The sequence below is a fragment of the Monodon monoceros genome, unplaced genomic scaffold (genome assembly GCF_005190385.1).
Source record: "Monodon monoceros isolate NGI ecotype Baffin Bay Population unplaced genomic scaffold, NGI_Narwhal_1 Super_Scaffold_21, whole genome shotgun sequence".
NCBI classification, from domain to species: Eukaryota; Metazoa; Chordata; class Mammalia; order Artiodactyla; family Monodontidae; genus Monodon; species Monodon monoceros.
The window spans coordinates 91,878,610-91,891,831 of NW_021703778.1; the positions used below are offsets into that span (position 1 = coordinate 91,878,610).

The 13,222-nt window shown below is 38.1% G+C and overlaps 1 protein-coding gene across 1 annotated transcript in view; it reads left to right on the forward strand.

The window, feature by feature from the left end:
- Positions 1-13,222, forward strand: part of FSIP1 (fibrous sheath interacting protein 1) — a 214,052-nt gene that overhangs the window by 26,868 nt on the left and 173,962 nt on the right. Inside the window, exon 5 of the mRNA XM_029236418.1 lies at positions 9,366-9,459. Within this exon, the coding sequence (XP_029092251.1) occupies positions 9,366-9,459 (94 nt within the window). The remainder of the gene's footprint in view (positions 1-9,365; positions 9,460-13,222) is intronic.

Below are 13,222 nucleotides of genomic sequence, written 5' to 3' on the forward strand. Positions count from 1 at the left end.
ACCGAATGTGCAAGCCAAAACTATAAATGCTTTTTTTGTTTTTGTTTTGGATTTTATTTTATTTATTTTTTTATACAGCAGGTTCTTATTAGTCTTCCATTTTATACACACCAGTGTATACATGTCAATTCCAATCTCCCAATTCATCACACCCCCCACCCCCACCCCCGCTGCTTTCCACCCTTGGTGTCCATACATTTGTTCTCTACATCTGTGTCTCTATTTCTGCCCTGCAAACTGGTTCATCTGTAACCTTTTTCTAGGTTCCACATATATGTGTTAATTACGATATTTGTTCTTCTCTTCTGACTTCACTCTGTATGGCGGTCTCTAGATTCATCCACGTCTCTACAAATGACCCAGTTTCGTTCCTTTTTATGACTAATATTCCATTGCATAAATGTACCACATCTTCTTTATCCATTCTTCTGTCAATGGGCATTTAGGTTGCTTCCTTGACCTGGCTATTGTAAATAACGCAGCAATGAACATTGGGGTGCATGTGTCTTTTTGAATTATGGTTTTCCCTGGGTATATGCCCAGTAGTGGGATTGCTGGGTCATATGGTAATTCTATTTTTAGTTTTTTAAGGAACCTCCATACTGGTCTCCTTAGTGGCTGTATCAATTTACATTCCCACCAACAGTGCAAGAGGGTTTCCTTTCTCCACACCTTCTCCAGCATTTGTTGTTTGTAGATTTTCTGATGATGGCCATTATAACTGGTGTGAGGTGATACCTCATTGTAGTTTTGATTTGCATTTCTCTAATAATTAGTGATGTTGAGCAGCTTTTCATGTGCTTCTTGGCCATCTGTATGTCCTCTTTGGAGAAATGTCTATTTAGGTCTTCTGCCCATTTTTTGATTGGGTTTTTTGTTTTTTTAATATTGAGCTGCATGAGCTGTTTATATATTTTGGAGATTAATCCTTTGTCCATTGATTCATTTACAAATATTTTTTCCCATTCTGAGGGTTGTCTTTTTGTCTTGTTTGTAGTTTCCTTTGCTTTGCAAAAGCTTTTAAGTTTCATTAGGTCCCATTTTTTAATTTAGTTTTTATTTCCATTACTCTAGGAGGTGGATCTAAAAAGATCTTGCTGTGATTTATGTCAAAGAGTGTTCTTCCTATGTTTTCCTCTAAGAGTTTGACAGTGTCTGGTGTACATTTAGGTCTTTAATCCATTTTGAGTTTATTTTTGTGTATAGTGTTAGGGAGTGTTCTAATTTCGTTCTTTTACATGTAGCTGTCCAGTTTTCCCAGCACCACTTATTGAAGAGACTGTCTTTTCTCCATTGTATATCCTTGCCTCCTTTGTCATAGATTAGTTGACTGTAGGTGTGTGAGTTTATCTCTGGGCTTTCTATCCTCTTCCATTGATCTATATCTGTTTTTGTGCCAGTACCATAATGTCTTGATTACTGTAGCTTTGTAGTATAGTCTGAAGTCAGGGAGTCTGATTCCTCCAGCTCCGTTTTTTCCCCTCAAGACTGCTTTGGCTATTCAGGGTCTTTTGTGTTTCCATACAAATTTAAAAATTTTTTGTTCTGGTTCTGTAAAAAGTGCCATTGGTAGTTTGATAGGGATTGCATTGAATCTGTAGATTGCTTTGGGTAGTATAGTCATTTTCACAATATTGATTCTTCCAGTCCAAGAACATGGAATATCTCTCCATCTGTCAGTATCATCTTTAATTTCTTTCAGCAGTGTCTTATAGTTTTCTACATACAGGTCTTTTGTCTCCCTAGGTAGGTTTATTCCTAGGTATTTTATTCTTTTTGTTGCAGTGGTAAATGGGAGTGTTCCCTTAATTTCTCTTTCGGATTTTTCATCATTAGTGTATAGGAATGCAAGAGATTTCTGTGCATTAATTTTGTATCCTGCAACTTTACCAAATTCATTGATTAGCTCTGGTAGTTTTCTGGTGTCATCTTTAGGATTCTCTATGTATAGTATCATGTCATCTGCAAACAGTGATGGTTTTACTTCTTTTCCAATTTGTATTCCTTTTATTTCTTTTTCTTCTCTGATTGCTGGGGCTAGGACTTCCAAAACTGTGTTGAATAATAGTGGTGAGAGTGGACATCCTTGTCTTGTTCCTGATCTTAGAGGAAATGCTTTCAGTTTTTCACCATTGAGAATGATGTTTGCTGTGGGTTTGTCATATATGGCCTCTTTTATATTGAGGTAGGTTTGCTCTATGCCCAGTTTCTGGAGAGTTTTTATCATAAATCGCTGTTGAATTTTGTCAAAAGCTTTTTCTGCATCTATTGAGATGATCATATGGTTTTTATTCTTCAATTTGTTAATATGGTGTATCACATTGAGTGATTTGCGTATATTGAAGAATCCTTGCATCCCTGGGATAAATCCCACTTGATCATGGTGTATGATCCTTTTAATGTGTTGTTGGATTCTGTTTGCTAGTATTTTGTTGAGGATTTTTGCATCTATATTCATCAGTGATATTGGTCTGTAATTTTCTTTTTTTGTAGTATCTTTGTCTTGTTTTGGTATCAGGGTGCTGATGGCCTCATAGAATGAGTTTGGGAGTGTTCCTTCCTCCGCAATTTTTTGGAAGAGTTTGAGAACGATGGGTGTTAGCTCTTCTCTAAATGTTTGATAGAATTAACCTGTGAAGCCATCTGGTTCTAGACTTTTGTTTGTTGGAAGATTGTTAAACACAGCTTCAATTTCATTACTTGTGATTGGTCTGTTCATATTTTCTCTTTCTTCCTGGTCCAGTCTTGGAAGGTTATACCTTTCTAAGAATTTGTCCATTTCTTCCAGGTTGTCCATTTTTCTGGCATAGAGTTTTTTGTAGTAACAGTTGTGATTTCTCCTTTTTCATTTCGAATTTTATTGATTTGAGTCCTCTCCCCCTTTTTCTTGATGAGTCTGGCTAATAGTTTATCAGTTTTGTTTATCTTCTCAAAGAACCAGCTTTTAGTTTTATGATCTTTTCTATTGTTTGCTTTGTTTCTATTTCATTTATTTCTGCTCTGAACTTTATGATTTCTTTCCTTCTGCTAACTTTGGGTTTTGTTCTTCTTTCCTTAGTTCCTTTAGGTGTAATTTTAGGTTGTTTCTTTGAGATTTTTCTTGTTTCTTGAGGTAGGCTTGCATAGCTATAAACTCCCCTCTTAGAAGTGCTTTTGCTGCATCCCATAGGTTTTGGATCATCGTGTTTTTATTGTCATTTGCCTCTAGGTATTTTTTGATTTCCTCTTTGATTTCTTCAGTGATCTCTTGGTTATTTAGTAATGTATTGTTTAGCCTCCGTGTGTTTGTGCTTTTTACGTTTTTTACCCTGTAATTGATTTCTAATCTCATAGTGTTGTGGTCAGAAAAGATGCTTGATATGATTTCAGTTTTCTTAAATTTACTGAGGCTTAATTCGTGACCCAGGATGTGATCTATCCTGGAGAATGTTCTGTGCGCACTTGAGAAGAAAGTTTAATCTGTGGGTTTGGGACGGAATGTCCTATAAATACCAATTAAATCTGTGTGGTCTATTGTGTCATTTAAAGCTTGTGTTTTCTTATTAATTTTCTGTTTAGATGATCTGTCCATTGGTGTAAGTGAGGTGTTAAAGTCCCCCACTATTATTGTGTTGCTGTCGATTTCCTCTTTTAGAGCTGTTAGCAGTTGCCTTATGTATTGAGGTGCTCCTCTGTTGGGTGCATATATATTTATAATTGTTATATGTTCTTCTTGGATTGATCCCTTGATCATTATGTAGTGTCCTTCCTTGTCTCTTGTGACATTCTCTATTTTAAAGTCTATTTTATCTGTTATGAGTATAGCTACTTCAGGGGATGGAATATCTTTTTCCATCCCCTCACTTTCATTCTGTATGTTTCCCTAGGTCTGAAGTGTGTCTCTTGTAGACAGCATATATATGGGTCTTGTTTTTGTATCCATTCAGCAAGCCTGTGTCTTTTGGTTGGAGCATTTATTTCATTTATGTTTAAGTAATTATTGATATGTATGTTCCTATACCATTTTCTTAATTGTTTTTGGTTTGCTTTTGTACGTCTTTTTCTTCTCCCACTTAGAGAAGCTCCTTTAGCATTTGTTGTAGAGCTGGTTTGGTGGTGCTGAATCATCTTAGCTTTTGCTGGTCTGTAAAGCTTTTGATTTCTCCATCGAATCTGAATGTGATCCTTGCCGGGTAGAGTAATCTTGGTTGTAGGTTCTTCCCTTTCACCACTTTAAATATATCATGCCGCTTCCTTCTGGCTTGTAGAGTTTCTGCTGAGAAATCAGCTGTTAACCTTATGGGAGTTCCCTTGTATGTTATTTGTCGTTTTTCCCTTTATGCTTTCAATACTTTTTCTTTGTCTTTAATTTTTGCCAATTTGATTACTATGTGTCTCGGCGTGTTTCTCCTTGGATTTATCCTGTATGGGACTCGCTGCACTTCCTGGACTTGGGTGGCTATTTCCTTTCCCAAGTTAGGGAAGTTTTCAACTATAATCTCTTCAAATATTTTGTTTCCTTTCTCTCTCTCTTGTCCTTCTGGGACCCCTATGATGTGAATGTTGTTGCTTTTAATGTTGTCCCAGAGGTCTCTTAGGCTGTCTTCATTTCTTTTCATTCTTTTTTCTTTATTCTGTTCTGCAGCAGTAAATTCCACCATTCTGTCTTCCAGGTCACTTATCTGTTTTTCTGCCTCAGTTATTGTGCTATTGATTCGTTCTTGTGTATTTTTCATTTCAGTTATTGTGTTGTTCATCTCTGTTTGTTCTTTAATTCTTCTAGGTCTTTGTTAAACATTTCTTGCATCTTCTCGATCTTTGCCTCCATTCTTTTTCCAAGGTCCTGGATCATCTTCACTATCATTATTCTGAATTCTTTTTCTGGAAGGTTGCCTATCTCCACTTCATTTAGTTTTTTTGGGGGGTTTTATCTTGTTCCTTCATCTGGTACATAGCCCTCTGCCTTTTCATCTTGTGTACCTTTCTGTGAATGTGGTTTTTGTTCCACAGGCTGCAGGATTGTAGTTCTTCTTGTTCTGCTGTCTGCCCTTTGGTGGATGAGGCTATCTAAGAGGCTTGTGCACATTTCCTGATGGGAGCGACTGGTGGTGGGTAGAGCTGGCTGTTGCTTTGGTGGGCAGAGCTCAGTAAAACTTTTATCCACTTGTCTGCTGATGTGTGGGGCTGGGTTCCCTCCCTGTTTGTTGTTTTGCCTGAGGGGACCCAATACTGGAGCCTACCTGGGCTCTTTGGTTGGGCTAATGACAGACTCTGGGAGGGCTTACGCCAAGGAGTACTTCCCAGAACTTCTGCTGCCAGTGTCCTTGTCCTCACAGTGACACACAGCCACCCCCGCCTCTACAGGAGACCCTCCAACACTAGCAGGTAGGTCTGGTTCAGTTTCCTATGGGGCCACTGCTCCTTCCCTTGGGTCCCGATGAGCGTGCTACTTTGTGTGTGCCCTCCAAGAGTGGAGTCTCTGTTTCCCCCAGTCCTGTCGAAGTCCTGCAGTCAAATCCCACTAGCCTTCAAAGTCTGATTGTCTAGGAATTCCTCCTCCTGTTGCCAGACCCCCAGATTGGGAAGCCTGACATGGGTCTCAGAATCTTCACTCCAGTGGGTGGACTTCTGTGGTATAAGTTTCTCCAGTTTGTGAGTCACCCACCCAGAAGTTATGGGATTTGATTTTATTGTGATTGCACCACTCCTACCATCTCACTGTGGCATCTCCTTTGTCTTTGGATGTGGGGTATCTTTTTTGGTGAGTTCCAGTGTCTTCCTGTCGATGATTTTTCAGCAGTTAGTTGTAATTCTGGTGTTCTTGTAAGAGGAAGTGAGAGCACGTGCTTCTACTCCGCATCTTGAATCAATCTCTCAACATCTTTATTGGAGTGTAATTGCTTTACAATGGTGTGTTAGTTTCTGCTGTATAACAAAGTGAATCAGCTATACATATACATATATCCCCATATCTCTTCCCTCTTGCATCTCCCTCCCTCCCACCCTTCCTATCCCACCCCTCTAGGTGGTCACAAAGCACCGAGCTGATCTCCTTGTGTTATGCGGCTGCTTCCCACTAGCTATAGGCTTTACATTTGGTAGTGTATATATGTCCATGCCACTCTCTCACTTTGTCCCAGGTTACCCTTCCCCCTCCCTGTGTCCTCAAGTCTGTTCTCTAGTAGGTCTGCGTCTTTATTCCCGTCGTGCCCCTAGGTTCTTCATGACCATTTTTTTTTTTTAAGATTCCATATATATGTGTTAGTATGTGGTATTTGTTTTTCTCTTTCTGACTTACTTCACTCTGTATGACAGACTCTAGGTCCATCCACCTCATTACAAATAACTCAATTTCGTTTCTTTTTATGGCTCAGTAATATTCCATTGTATATATGTGCCACATCTTCTTTATCCATTCATCTGTCGATTGACACTTAGGTTGCTTCCATGTCCTGGCTATTGTAAATAGAGCTGCAGTGAACATTGTGGTACATGACTCTGTTTGAATTATGGTTTTCTCAGGGTATATGCCCAGAAGTGGGATTGCTGGGCTGTATGGTAGTTCTATTTTTAATTTTTTAAGGAAGCTCCATACTGTTCTCCATAGTGGCTGTATCAATTTACATTCCCACCAACAGTGCAAGAGGGTTCCCTTTTGGCCACACCCTCTCCAGCATTTATTGTTTGTAGATTTTTTGATGATGGCCATTCAGACTGGTGTGAGCTGATATCTCATTGTAGTTTTTTTTTTTTTTTGCGGTACGCGGGCCTCTCACTGCTGTGGCCTCTCCCGTTGCGGAGCACAGGCTCTGGATGCGCAGGCTCAGCAGCCATGGCTCATGGGCCTAACCACTCCGCGACATGTGGGATCTTCCTGGACCGGGGCACGAACCCGTGTCCCCTGCATTGGCAGGCGGACTCTCAACCAGTGCGCCACCAGGGAAGCCCTCATTGTAGTTTTGATTTGCATTTATCTAATGATTAACGATGTTCAGTATTCTTTCATGTGTTTGTTGGCCATCTGTATGTCCTCTTTGGAGAAATGTCTATTTAGGTCTACTGCCCATTTTTGTATTGGGTTTTTTGTTTTTTTGATATTGAGCTGCATGTGCTGCTTGTAAATTTTGGAGGTTATCTTTGTCAGTTGCTTCATTTGCAAATATTTTCTCCCAGTCTGAGGGTTGTCTTTTGGTCTTGATTATGGTTTCCTTTGCTGTGCAAAAGCTTTGAAGTTTCATTAGGTCCCATTTGTTTATTTTTGTTTTTATTTCCATTACTCTAGGAGGTGGGTCAGAAAGGATCTTGCTGTGATTTATGTCATAGAGTGTTCTGCCTATGTTTTCCTCTAAGAGTTTGATAGTGTCTGGTGTACATTTAGGTCTTTAATCCATTTTGAGTTTATTTTTGTGTATGGTGTTAAGGAGTGTTCTAATTTTGTTCTTTTACATGTAGCTGTCCAGTTTTCCCAGCACCACTTACTGAAGAGGCTGTCTTTTCTCCATTGTATATTCTTGCCTCCTTTATCATAAATAAGGTGACCATATGTGTGTGGGTTTATCTCTGGGCTTTCTATCCTGTTCCATTGATCTATATTTCTGTTTTTGTGCCAGTACCATATTGTCTTGATTAATGTAGCTTTGTAGTATAGTCTGAAGTCAGGGAGCCTGATTCCTCCAGCTCAGTTTTTCTTTCTCAAGATTGCTTTGGCTGTTCGGGGTCTTTTGTTTTTCCATACAACTTGTGAAATTTTTTGTTCTAGTTCTGTGAAAAATGCTAGTGGTAGTTTGATAGGTATTGCATTGAATCTGTAGATTGCTTTGGGTAGTATAGTCATTTTCACAATGTTGATTCTTGCAATCCAAAAACATGGTATATCTCTCCATCTGTTTTATCATCTTTAATTTCTTTCATCAGTGTCTTATAGTTTTCTGCATACAGATTTTTTGTCTCCTTAGGTAGGTTTATTCCTAGATATTTTATTCTTTTTGTTGCAGTGGTAAATGGGAGTGTTTCCTTAATTTCACTTTCAGATTTTTTATCATTAGTTTATAGGAATGCAAGAGATTTCTGTGCATTTATTTTGTATCCTGCTACTTTACCAAATTCATTGATTAGCTCTAGTAGTTTTCTGGTAGCATCTTTAGGATTCTCTATGTATAGTATCATGTCATCTGCAAACATTGACTGCTTTACTTCTTTTTTTCTGATTTGCATTCCTTTTATTTGTTTTTCTTCTCTGATTGCTGTGGCTAAAGCTTCCAAAACAATGTTGAATAATAGTGGTGACAGTGGGCAACCTTGGCTTGTTCCTGATCTTAGTGGGAATGGATTCAGTTTTTCACCATTGAGGATGATGTTGGCTGTGGGTTTGTCATATATGACCTTTATTATATTGAGGAAAGTTCCCTCTATGCCTACTTTCAGATTGGCTGTTTTTGAAAAATTCCTCCTTGTTTAGTTGACTGACTTCCTAGGAAATTTCCCAGGCAATGATATGAATTAATAATAAAGTGATTAAGAATACATTTTTACAAGGTTCCCATGAAGACCACTGGGATGGAAAAAAGCAATGTATAAAATGCAGTGCTGCGGCTTCCCTGGTGGGAAGAATACACCTGCCCATCCAGGGGACATGGGTCCTAGCCCCAGTCCCGGAAGATCCCACGTGTCGCAGAGCAACTAAGCCCGTGTGCCACAACCACTGAGCCTGTGTTGTGGAGCCCATGAGCGACAACTACTGAAGCCCACAAGCTTAGAGCACATGCTCCGCAACAAAGAGAAGCCACTGCAATGAGAAACCTGCATACCGCAATGAAGAGTGGCCTTGGCTCACTACAACTAGAGAAAGCACATGCACAGCCACGAAGACCCAATGCAGCCAAACATAAATAAATAAAATAAATTTATAAAAATAAATGCAGTGCTTAAAGTTAGAGTAATAATTTGTGTAAATTTTAGCAGGAAAATTTAGTCTGTCAGTTATTTCTCTTGGATCTCAAAGCAAATTTTTACTTGCTTGGAAATATAAATTATAACTGGAATCATAATAAAATACAGTATCAATTTTGAAATATCTGAAACTGTAATTTGATGATGTATCTTTAGGTTGCTCATTAGTTATAGAAACATTAAACAGAAACTTAAGAAACTTTAAGCAAGGTAATTATATAATGATAGACATAGTCCAACTCTATCTGGGAATACTCATTGACAGAATTTTGAGGGAACAGGAAACATTAACAGATTCCCTAATTAAAGGAATAAAAATGACCTGAGTTTCTTGTTTGTATGTACAGGATTGGAAACCATGTTGGAATTTTTAAAAATATCGTTGAATATAGTTGCCTTCTTTTCCCATGTTTAAACTTTTACTTCTCTTTTATTAGTCTGCAAAAAATGGTGAAGCTTTACAAAGTAATGAGGAGATGGAAAGTACAAAAAACTTTCTAGCTTTAACTGCTGCATCAGAAGAAACTGTTGGTGAGTAAAATTGATTCGTCTTTATTTTTATCTCAGGGTCTTAGAATATTTGGATTAAAGTAAAAGTCCCAATTCAGTTATCTTTTCTTTTTCTTTGTGGGTTTAATTCTTTAGAGGAAATGATCACGTTGGATAGGACTATATGGAGCTATTCTGAAGTTAGGTATGTTTCAGAGTCTTCTAGTGTTTGTGTCTCCTCAAGGGTGAGGAGGATAAGGCAGTGAAAAATCAGGAAATAGACAAAGTATGTCTTTGCCTTTACTTCCTGTGACTCTTAGGTGCCTCTACACACCCAGTTTGTGCAGTCCCCTAACTGCCTGGGATTGTCCCATGAGGTGTCTCACTCAGGCCTCTGCAACCTTTCATAAAAATCTGCTACTGATTTGTCCTTTCCCTGTTCTCTCATAGTTCTGGTTTATGAGACCAGCCAGTTAATTCTGTGCATATGTTTCTACTTCCCCCACTTGTGTGTATGTAACAGCTGGCCCTTGAACAACATGGTGGTTAGGGGCACTGCCCCTGTGCAGTTGAAAATCCAGGTATAACTTTATAGTTGGCCCTCTGTACCTGCAGTTCTGCATCCATGGATTCAACCAACCAAGGATTGTGTAGTACTATAGTATGCATTTATTGAAAAAAATCCGTGTATAAGTGAACCTGTGCAATTCAAACATTATGTTGTTCAAGGGTCAACTGTATATTTGTGATTCGCCTCCTCCTCCTCCTTCTTCTTTTCCTTCTTCCTTCTTTTCTTTCTTTTTCTTCTTCTACAGAAGTACTGTGGAATCATATAACTTATTTTAATTTACTTACTTAGTAATGAATGTTTTAGTGATTGGGAAGACATGGATTTTTTGGCAGGACACTTTTGAAATCCTTTAACTAACATCATCTAAATGGTCATATAGTATTTCTTGGGCATTAGACTGGCTCTAAGTAGGGGTCCCAGGAGTCGGATTGCTGGATCATATGGTAGCTCTGTTTTTAGCTTTTTAAGGAACCTCCATACTGTTCTCCATAGTGGCTGCACCAATTTACATCCCCACCAACAGTGTAGGAGAGTTCCCTTTTCTCCACACCCTCTCCAGCATTTATTATTTGTAGACTTTTTGATGATGGCCATTCTGAATGGTGTGAGGTGGTACCTTGATGTGGTTTTGATTTGCATTTCCCTAATAATTAGCTATGTGGAGCATCTTTTCATGTGCCTATTGGCCATCTGTATGTCTTCTTCAGAGAAATGTCTATTTAGATCTTCTGCCCATTTTTTGATTGGTTTGTTTGTTTTTTTGTTATTGAGTTGTATGAGCTATTCGTTTATTTTGGAAATTAAGCCCTTGTTGGTCACATTATTTGCAAATATGTTCTCCTAGTCTGTAGGTTCTCTTTTAGTTTTGTTGATGGTTTCCTTTGCCATTCAGCATCTGTATTTTAGAATGCAGGAGCTAAATGCTAATTTCACCACTGAGGCATTTCTAAGAGGCCACACTTGCTGTGCTTGACTCTGGAGCAAGGACTGTAAAACAGGCCACTCTGTAAAGGGATCCATGGTGGCCTTTTGACATTAGCCTTTTGGTCACAGAGTTCACTACTGAGTGAACTTTAGGCCTTAGAGGGAAAGACTTGTTTTCAGCTGGCCTTTCTTCACGAACAAATCTGAGCTATCAGATACATTTAATTTTAAAAGCCCATGACAGGTCCATTTGGTTAAATCTATGGAGCTCAGAGTTGTATCTCTGGAGTCACGTGACTACTGTAGGCCCTGTAGACATCTACAGTTATGCTAGATTAGTACTAATACTCTAACATGGAAACTTCTTAGACTCCATGATCTGGAAGCTGGAGTTACCAGAGGCTTGGCCAGAGAGAGTCATTGCTTTAAACATTACCATGTCAGAGTTTCAATTTTTAGATTTCGAATTCTTAGTCACTTCTTGTGTACTGGCAGTGTTTATCGTGTGCAGAGCAGATAAGATGTGAGAGTAGGGTCAGTGTGAAAGGAAATGGGGATCAAAGATGCTTTTGGGTAAATCAAGGGTCTGTTGCCCTTCATTCTTGCTGCCGTCTGTCTTGATTAGCTCACGCTTGACTAGTTCACCAGAATGAAGAGACAACACTATTGTACTCCTGGTTCTTCAGATTTAATTAGACTTTTTTGGTGGCTGGCCTTTCATAGAAGACAGGTTCCTTAATGGAATGTCTTGCTGGCTCTTCACATCCTAGGCATGTCAGCAGTCACATATATATCTGGTCTTTAAAAATCTTAAAACCCAAAAGAGATAGCATTTACTATAAACTACATTATTAGCCTAATTATACATTTTTTTTACATTTGACATAACATAATTATTACCTTATTCCAAAAGAGGTAACTTTTGGAATCTTCAGTTTATGAAATGTGTTATTAGCAAGTATGAAAGAAATGTATGAAAGAAAGGCATAGAAATGAAAGAGTCCAATTTTACCACCTAGTACTGATTTTTGATAGTCTCATATTTCTACTATTACAACATAGCCGCATATCATGAAATGTTGTGACACTGCTTATATCTGTTGCGTCCTGAGATTAGTTTCTTTCCCAGGTTATTCACTGAACTTCAACTACCCCTCTTAATTAAAAATGTAAAAATTTTAAAAATTAAAAAATTATTTTGATCAAGCCTATGGATAGCCATAAATTTTAAAGTAAAGTGTTTCTTATAAGGCTTATTATGAAAACAGAAATCTTTTGCTGTCTTTTCCTCCATGATCATTTTTTTCTTTGTTCCCTGGAAAGCTCAAAGTTCTTGTAAACTGTCCAGTAGGTGGCGGCATCTAGTTAAAATAGTACTTTAAAAGCGTCTCTTGAAGAATTTAGAGCCAGGCTTATTTGGACTTGAACCTTAAACACAAATCTATAAATACCCAAAGCTACTTTTTGCTGTTCTTATTTTTTTCCTTTAAACAAAGGGAGAAATCTTAGGATGAGTGTTCTTCTTTATTTCTCCCAGTCATTTCCTTAACTTTCTTAAGAGTAACTCGAGGGACTTTGGGCTAGTGGCAGAATGGCAAGTTCCAATCTGTTTTCCCACCCTCTAAACACAAAATGCATCCTTTGGGGATGTTATAGTCCCTTTATAACATCACAAATAAACAATAGCAAAAAAAAAAAAGAAAAGATACTTGTGTATTTAGTTTTATTTATAGGAACTAAACACAAATGGGGCGTTGACTCTATGAGAATGATAAACACCACATTAAATTGATTTCTTTTTAAACCACATTTTGACTTCATAAACCAGAGATAATATCCTCAAGTACTGAGGTTTCAAAGTGGACAGTATTGCACTTGCTAGAGATTTCAGAAGTATTTTAAAAGTCTGTCTCACCACATTTTTGAGGGATCACTTTAAAGCTTTTCTAGAGAAATGTGAAAATCATTTACCATACCAGGAGTTTTCCCTTAGTTTTTAGCATTTATCTGATGGATAGAGGTAGAATTCATTACTCTCTGAGACGAATATATCTAGTGATAGGATTGCTTGTTATCGGTGTTTTGGATAGAGGTTATTCTTTTTTGCCTTTGTCACTTTTGCCCTTGTGTTTCCAGCTCCAATGTATAAGTACATGTAAGCACAAAACAGTGGCACTTTAATCCATCACATTTCTCAAAATTTGCAAATACCTCTTTCAAAATGATTTTCTGTGAAATTTAGGAAAATGTTGCTTCTGCTCTTGCATGTTAAGATTAAATATTCCAAGAAAATTTGGTAGTCTCTTTCTG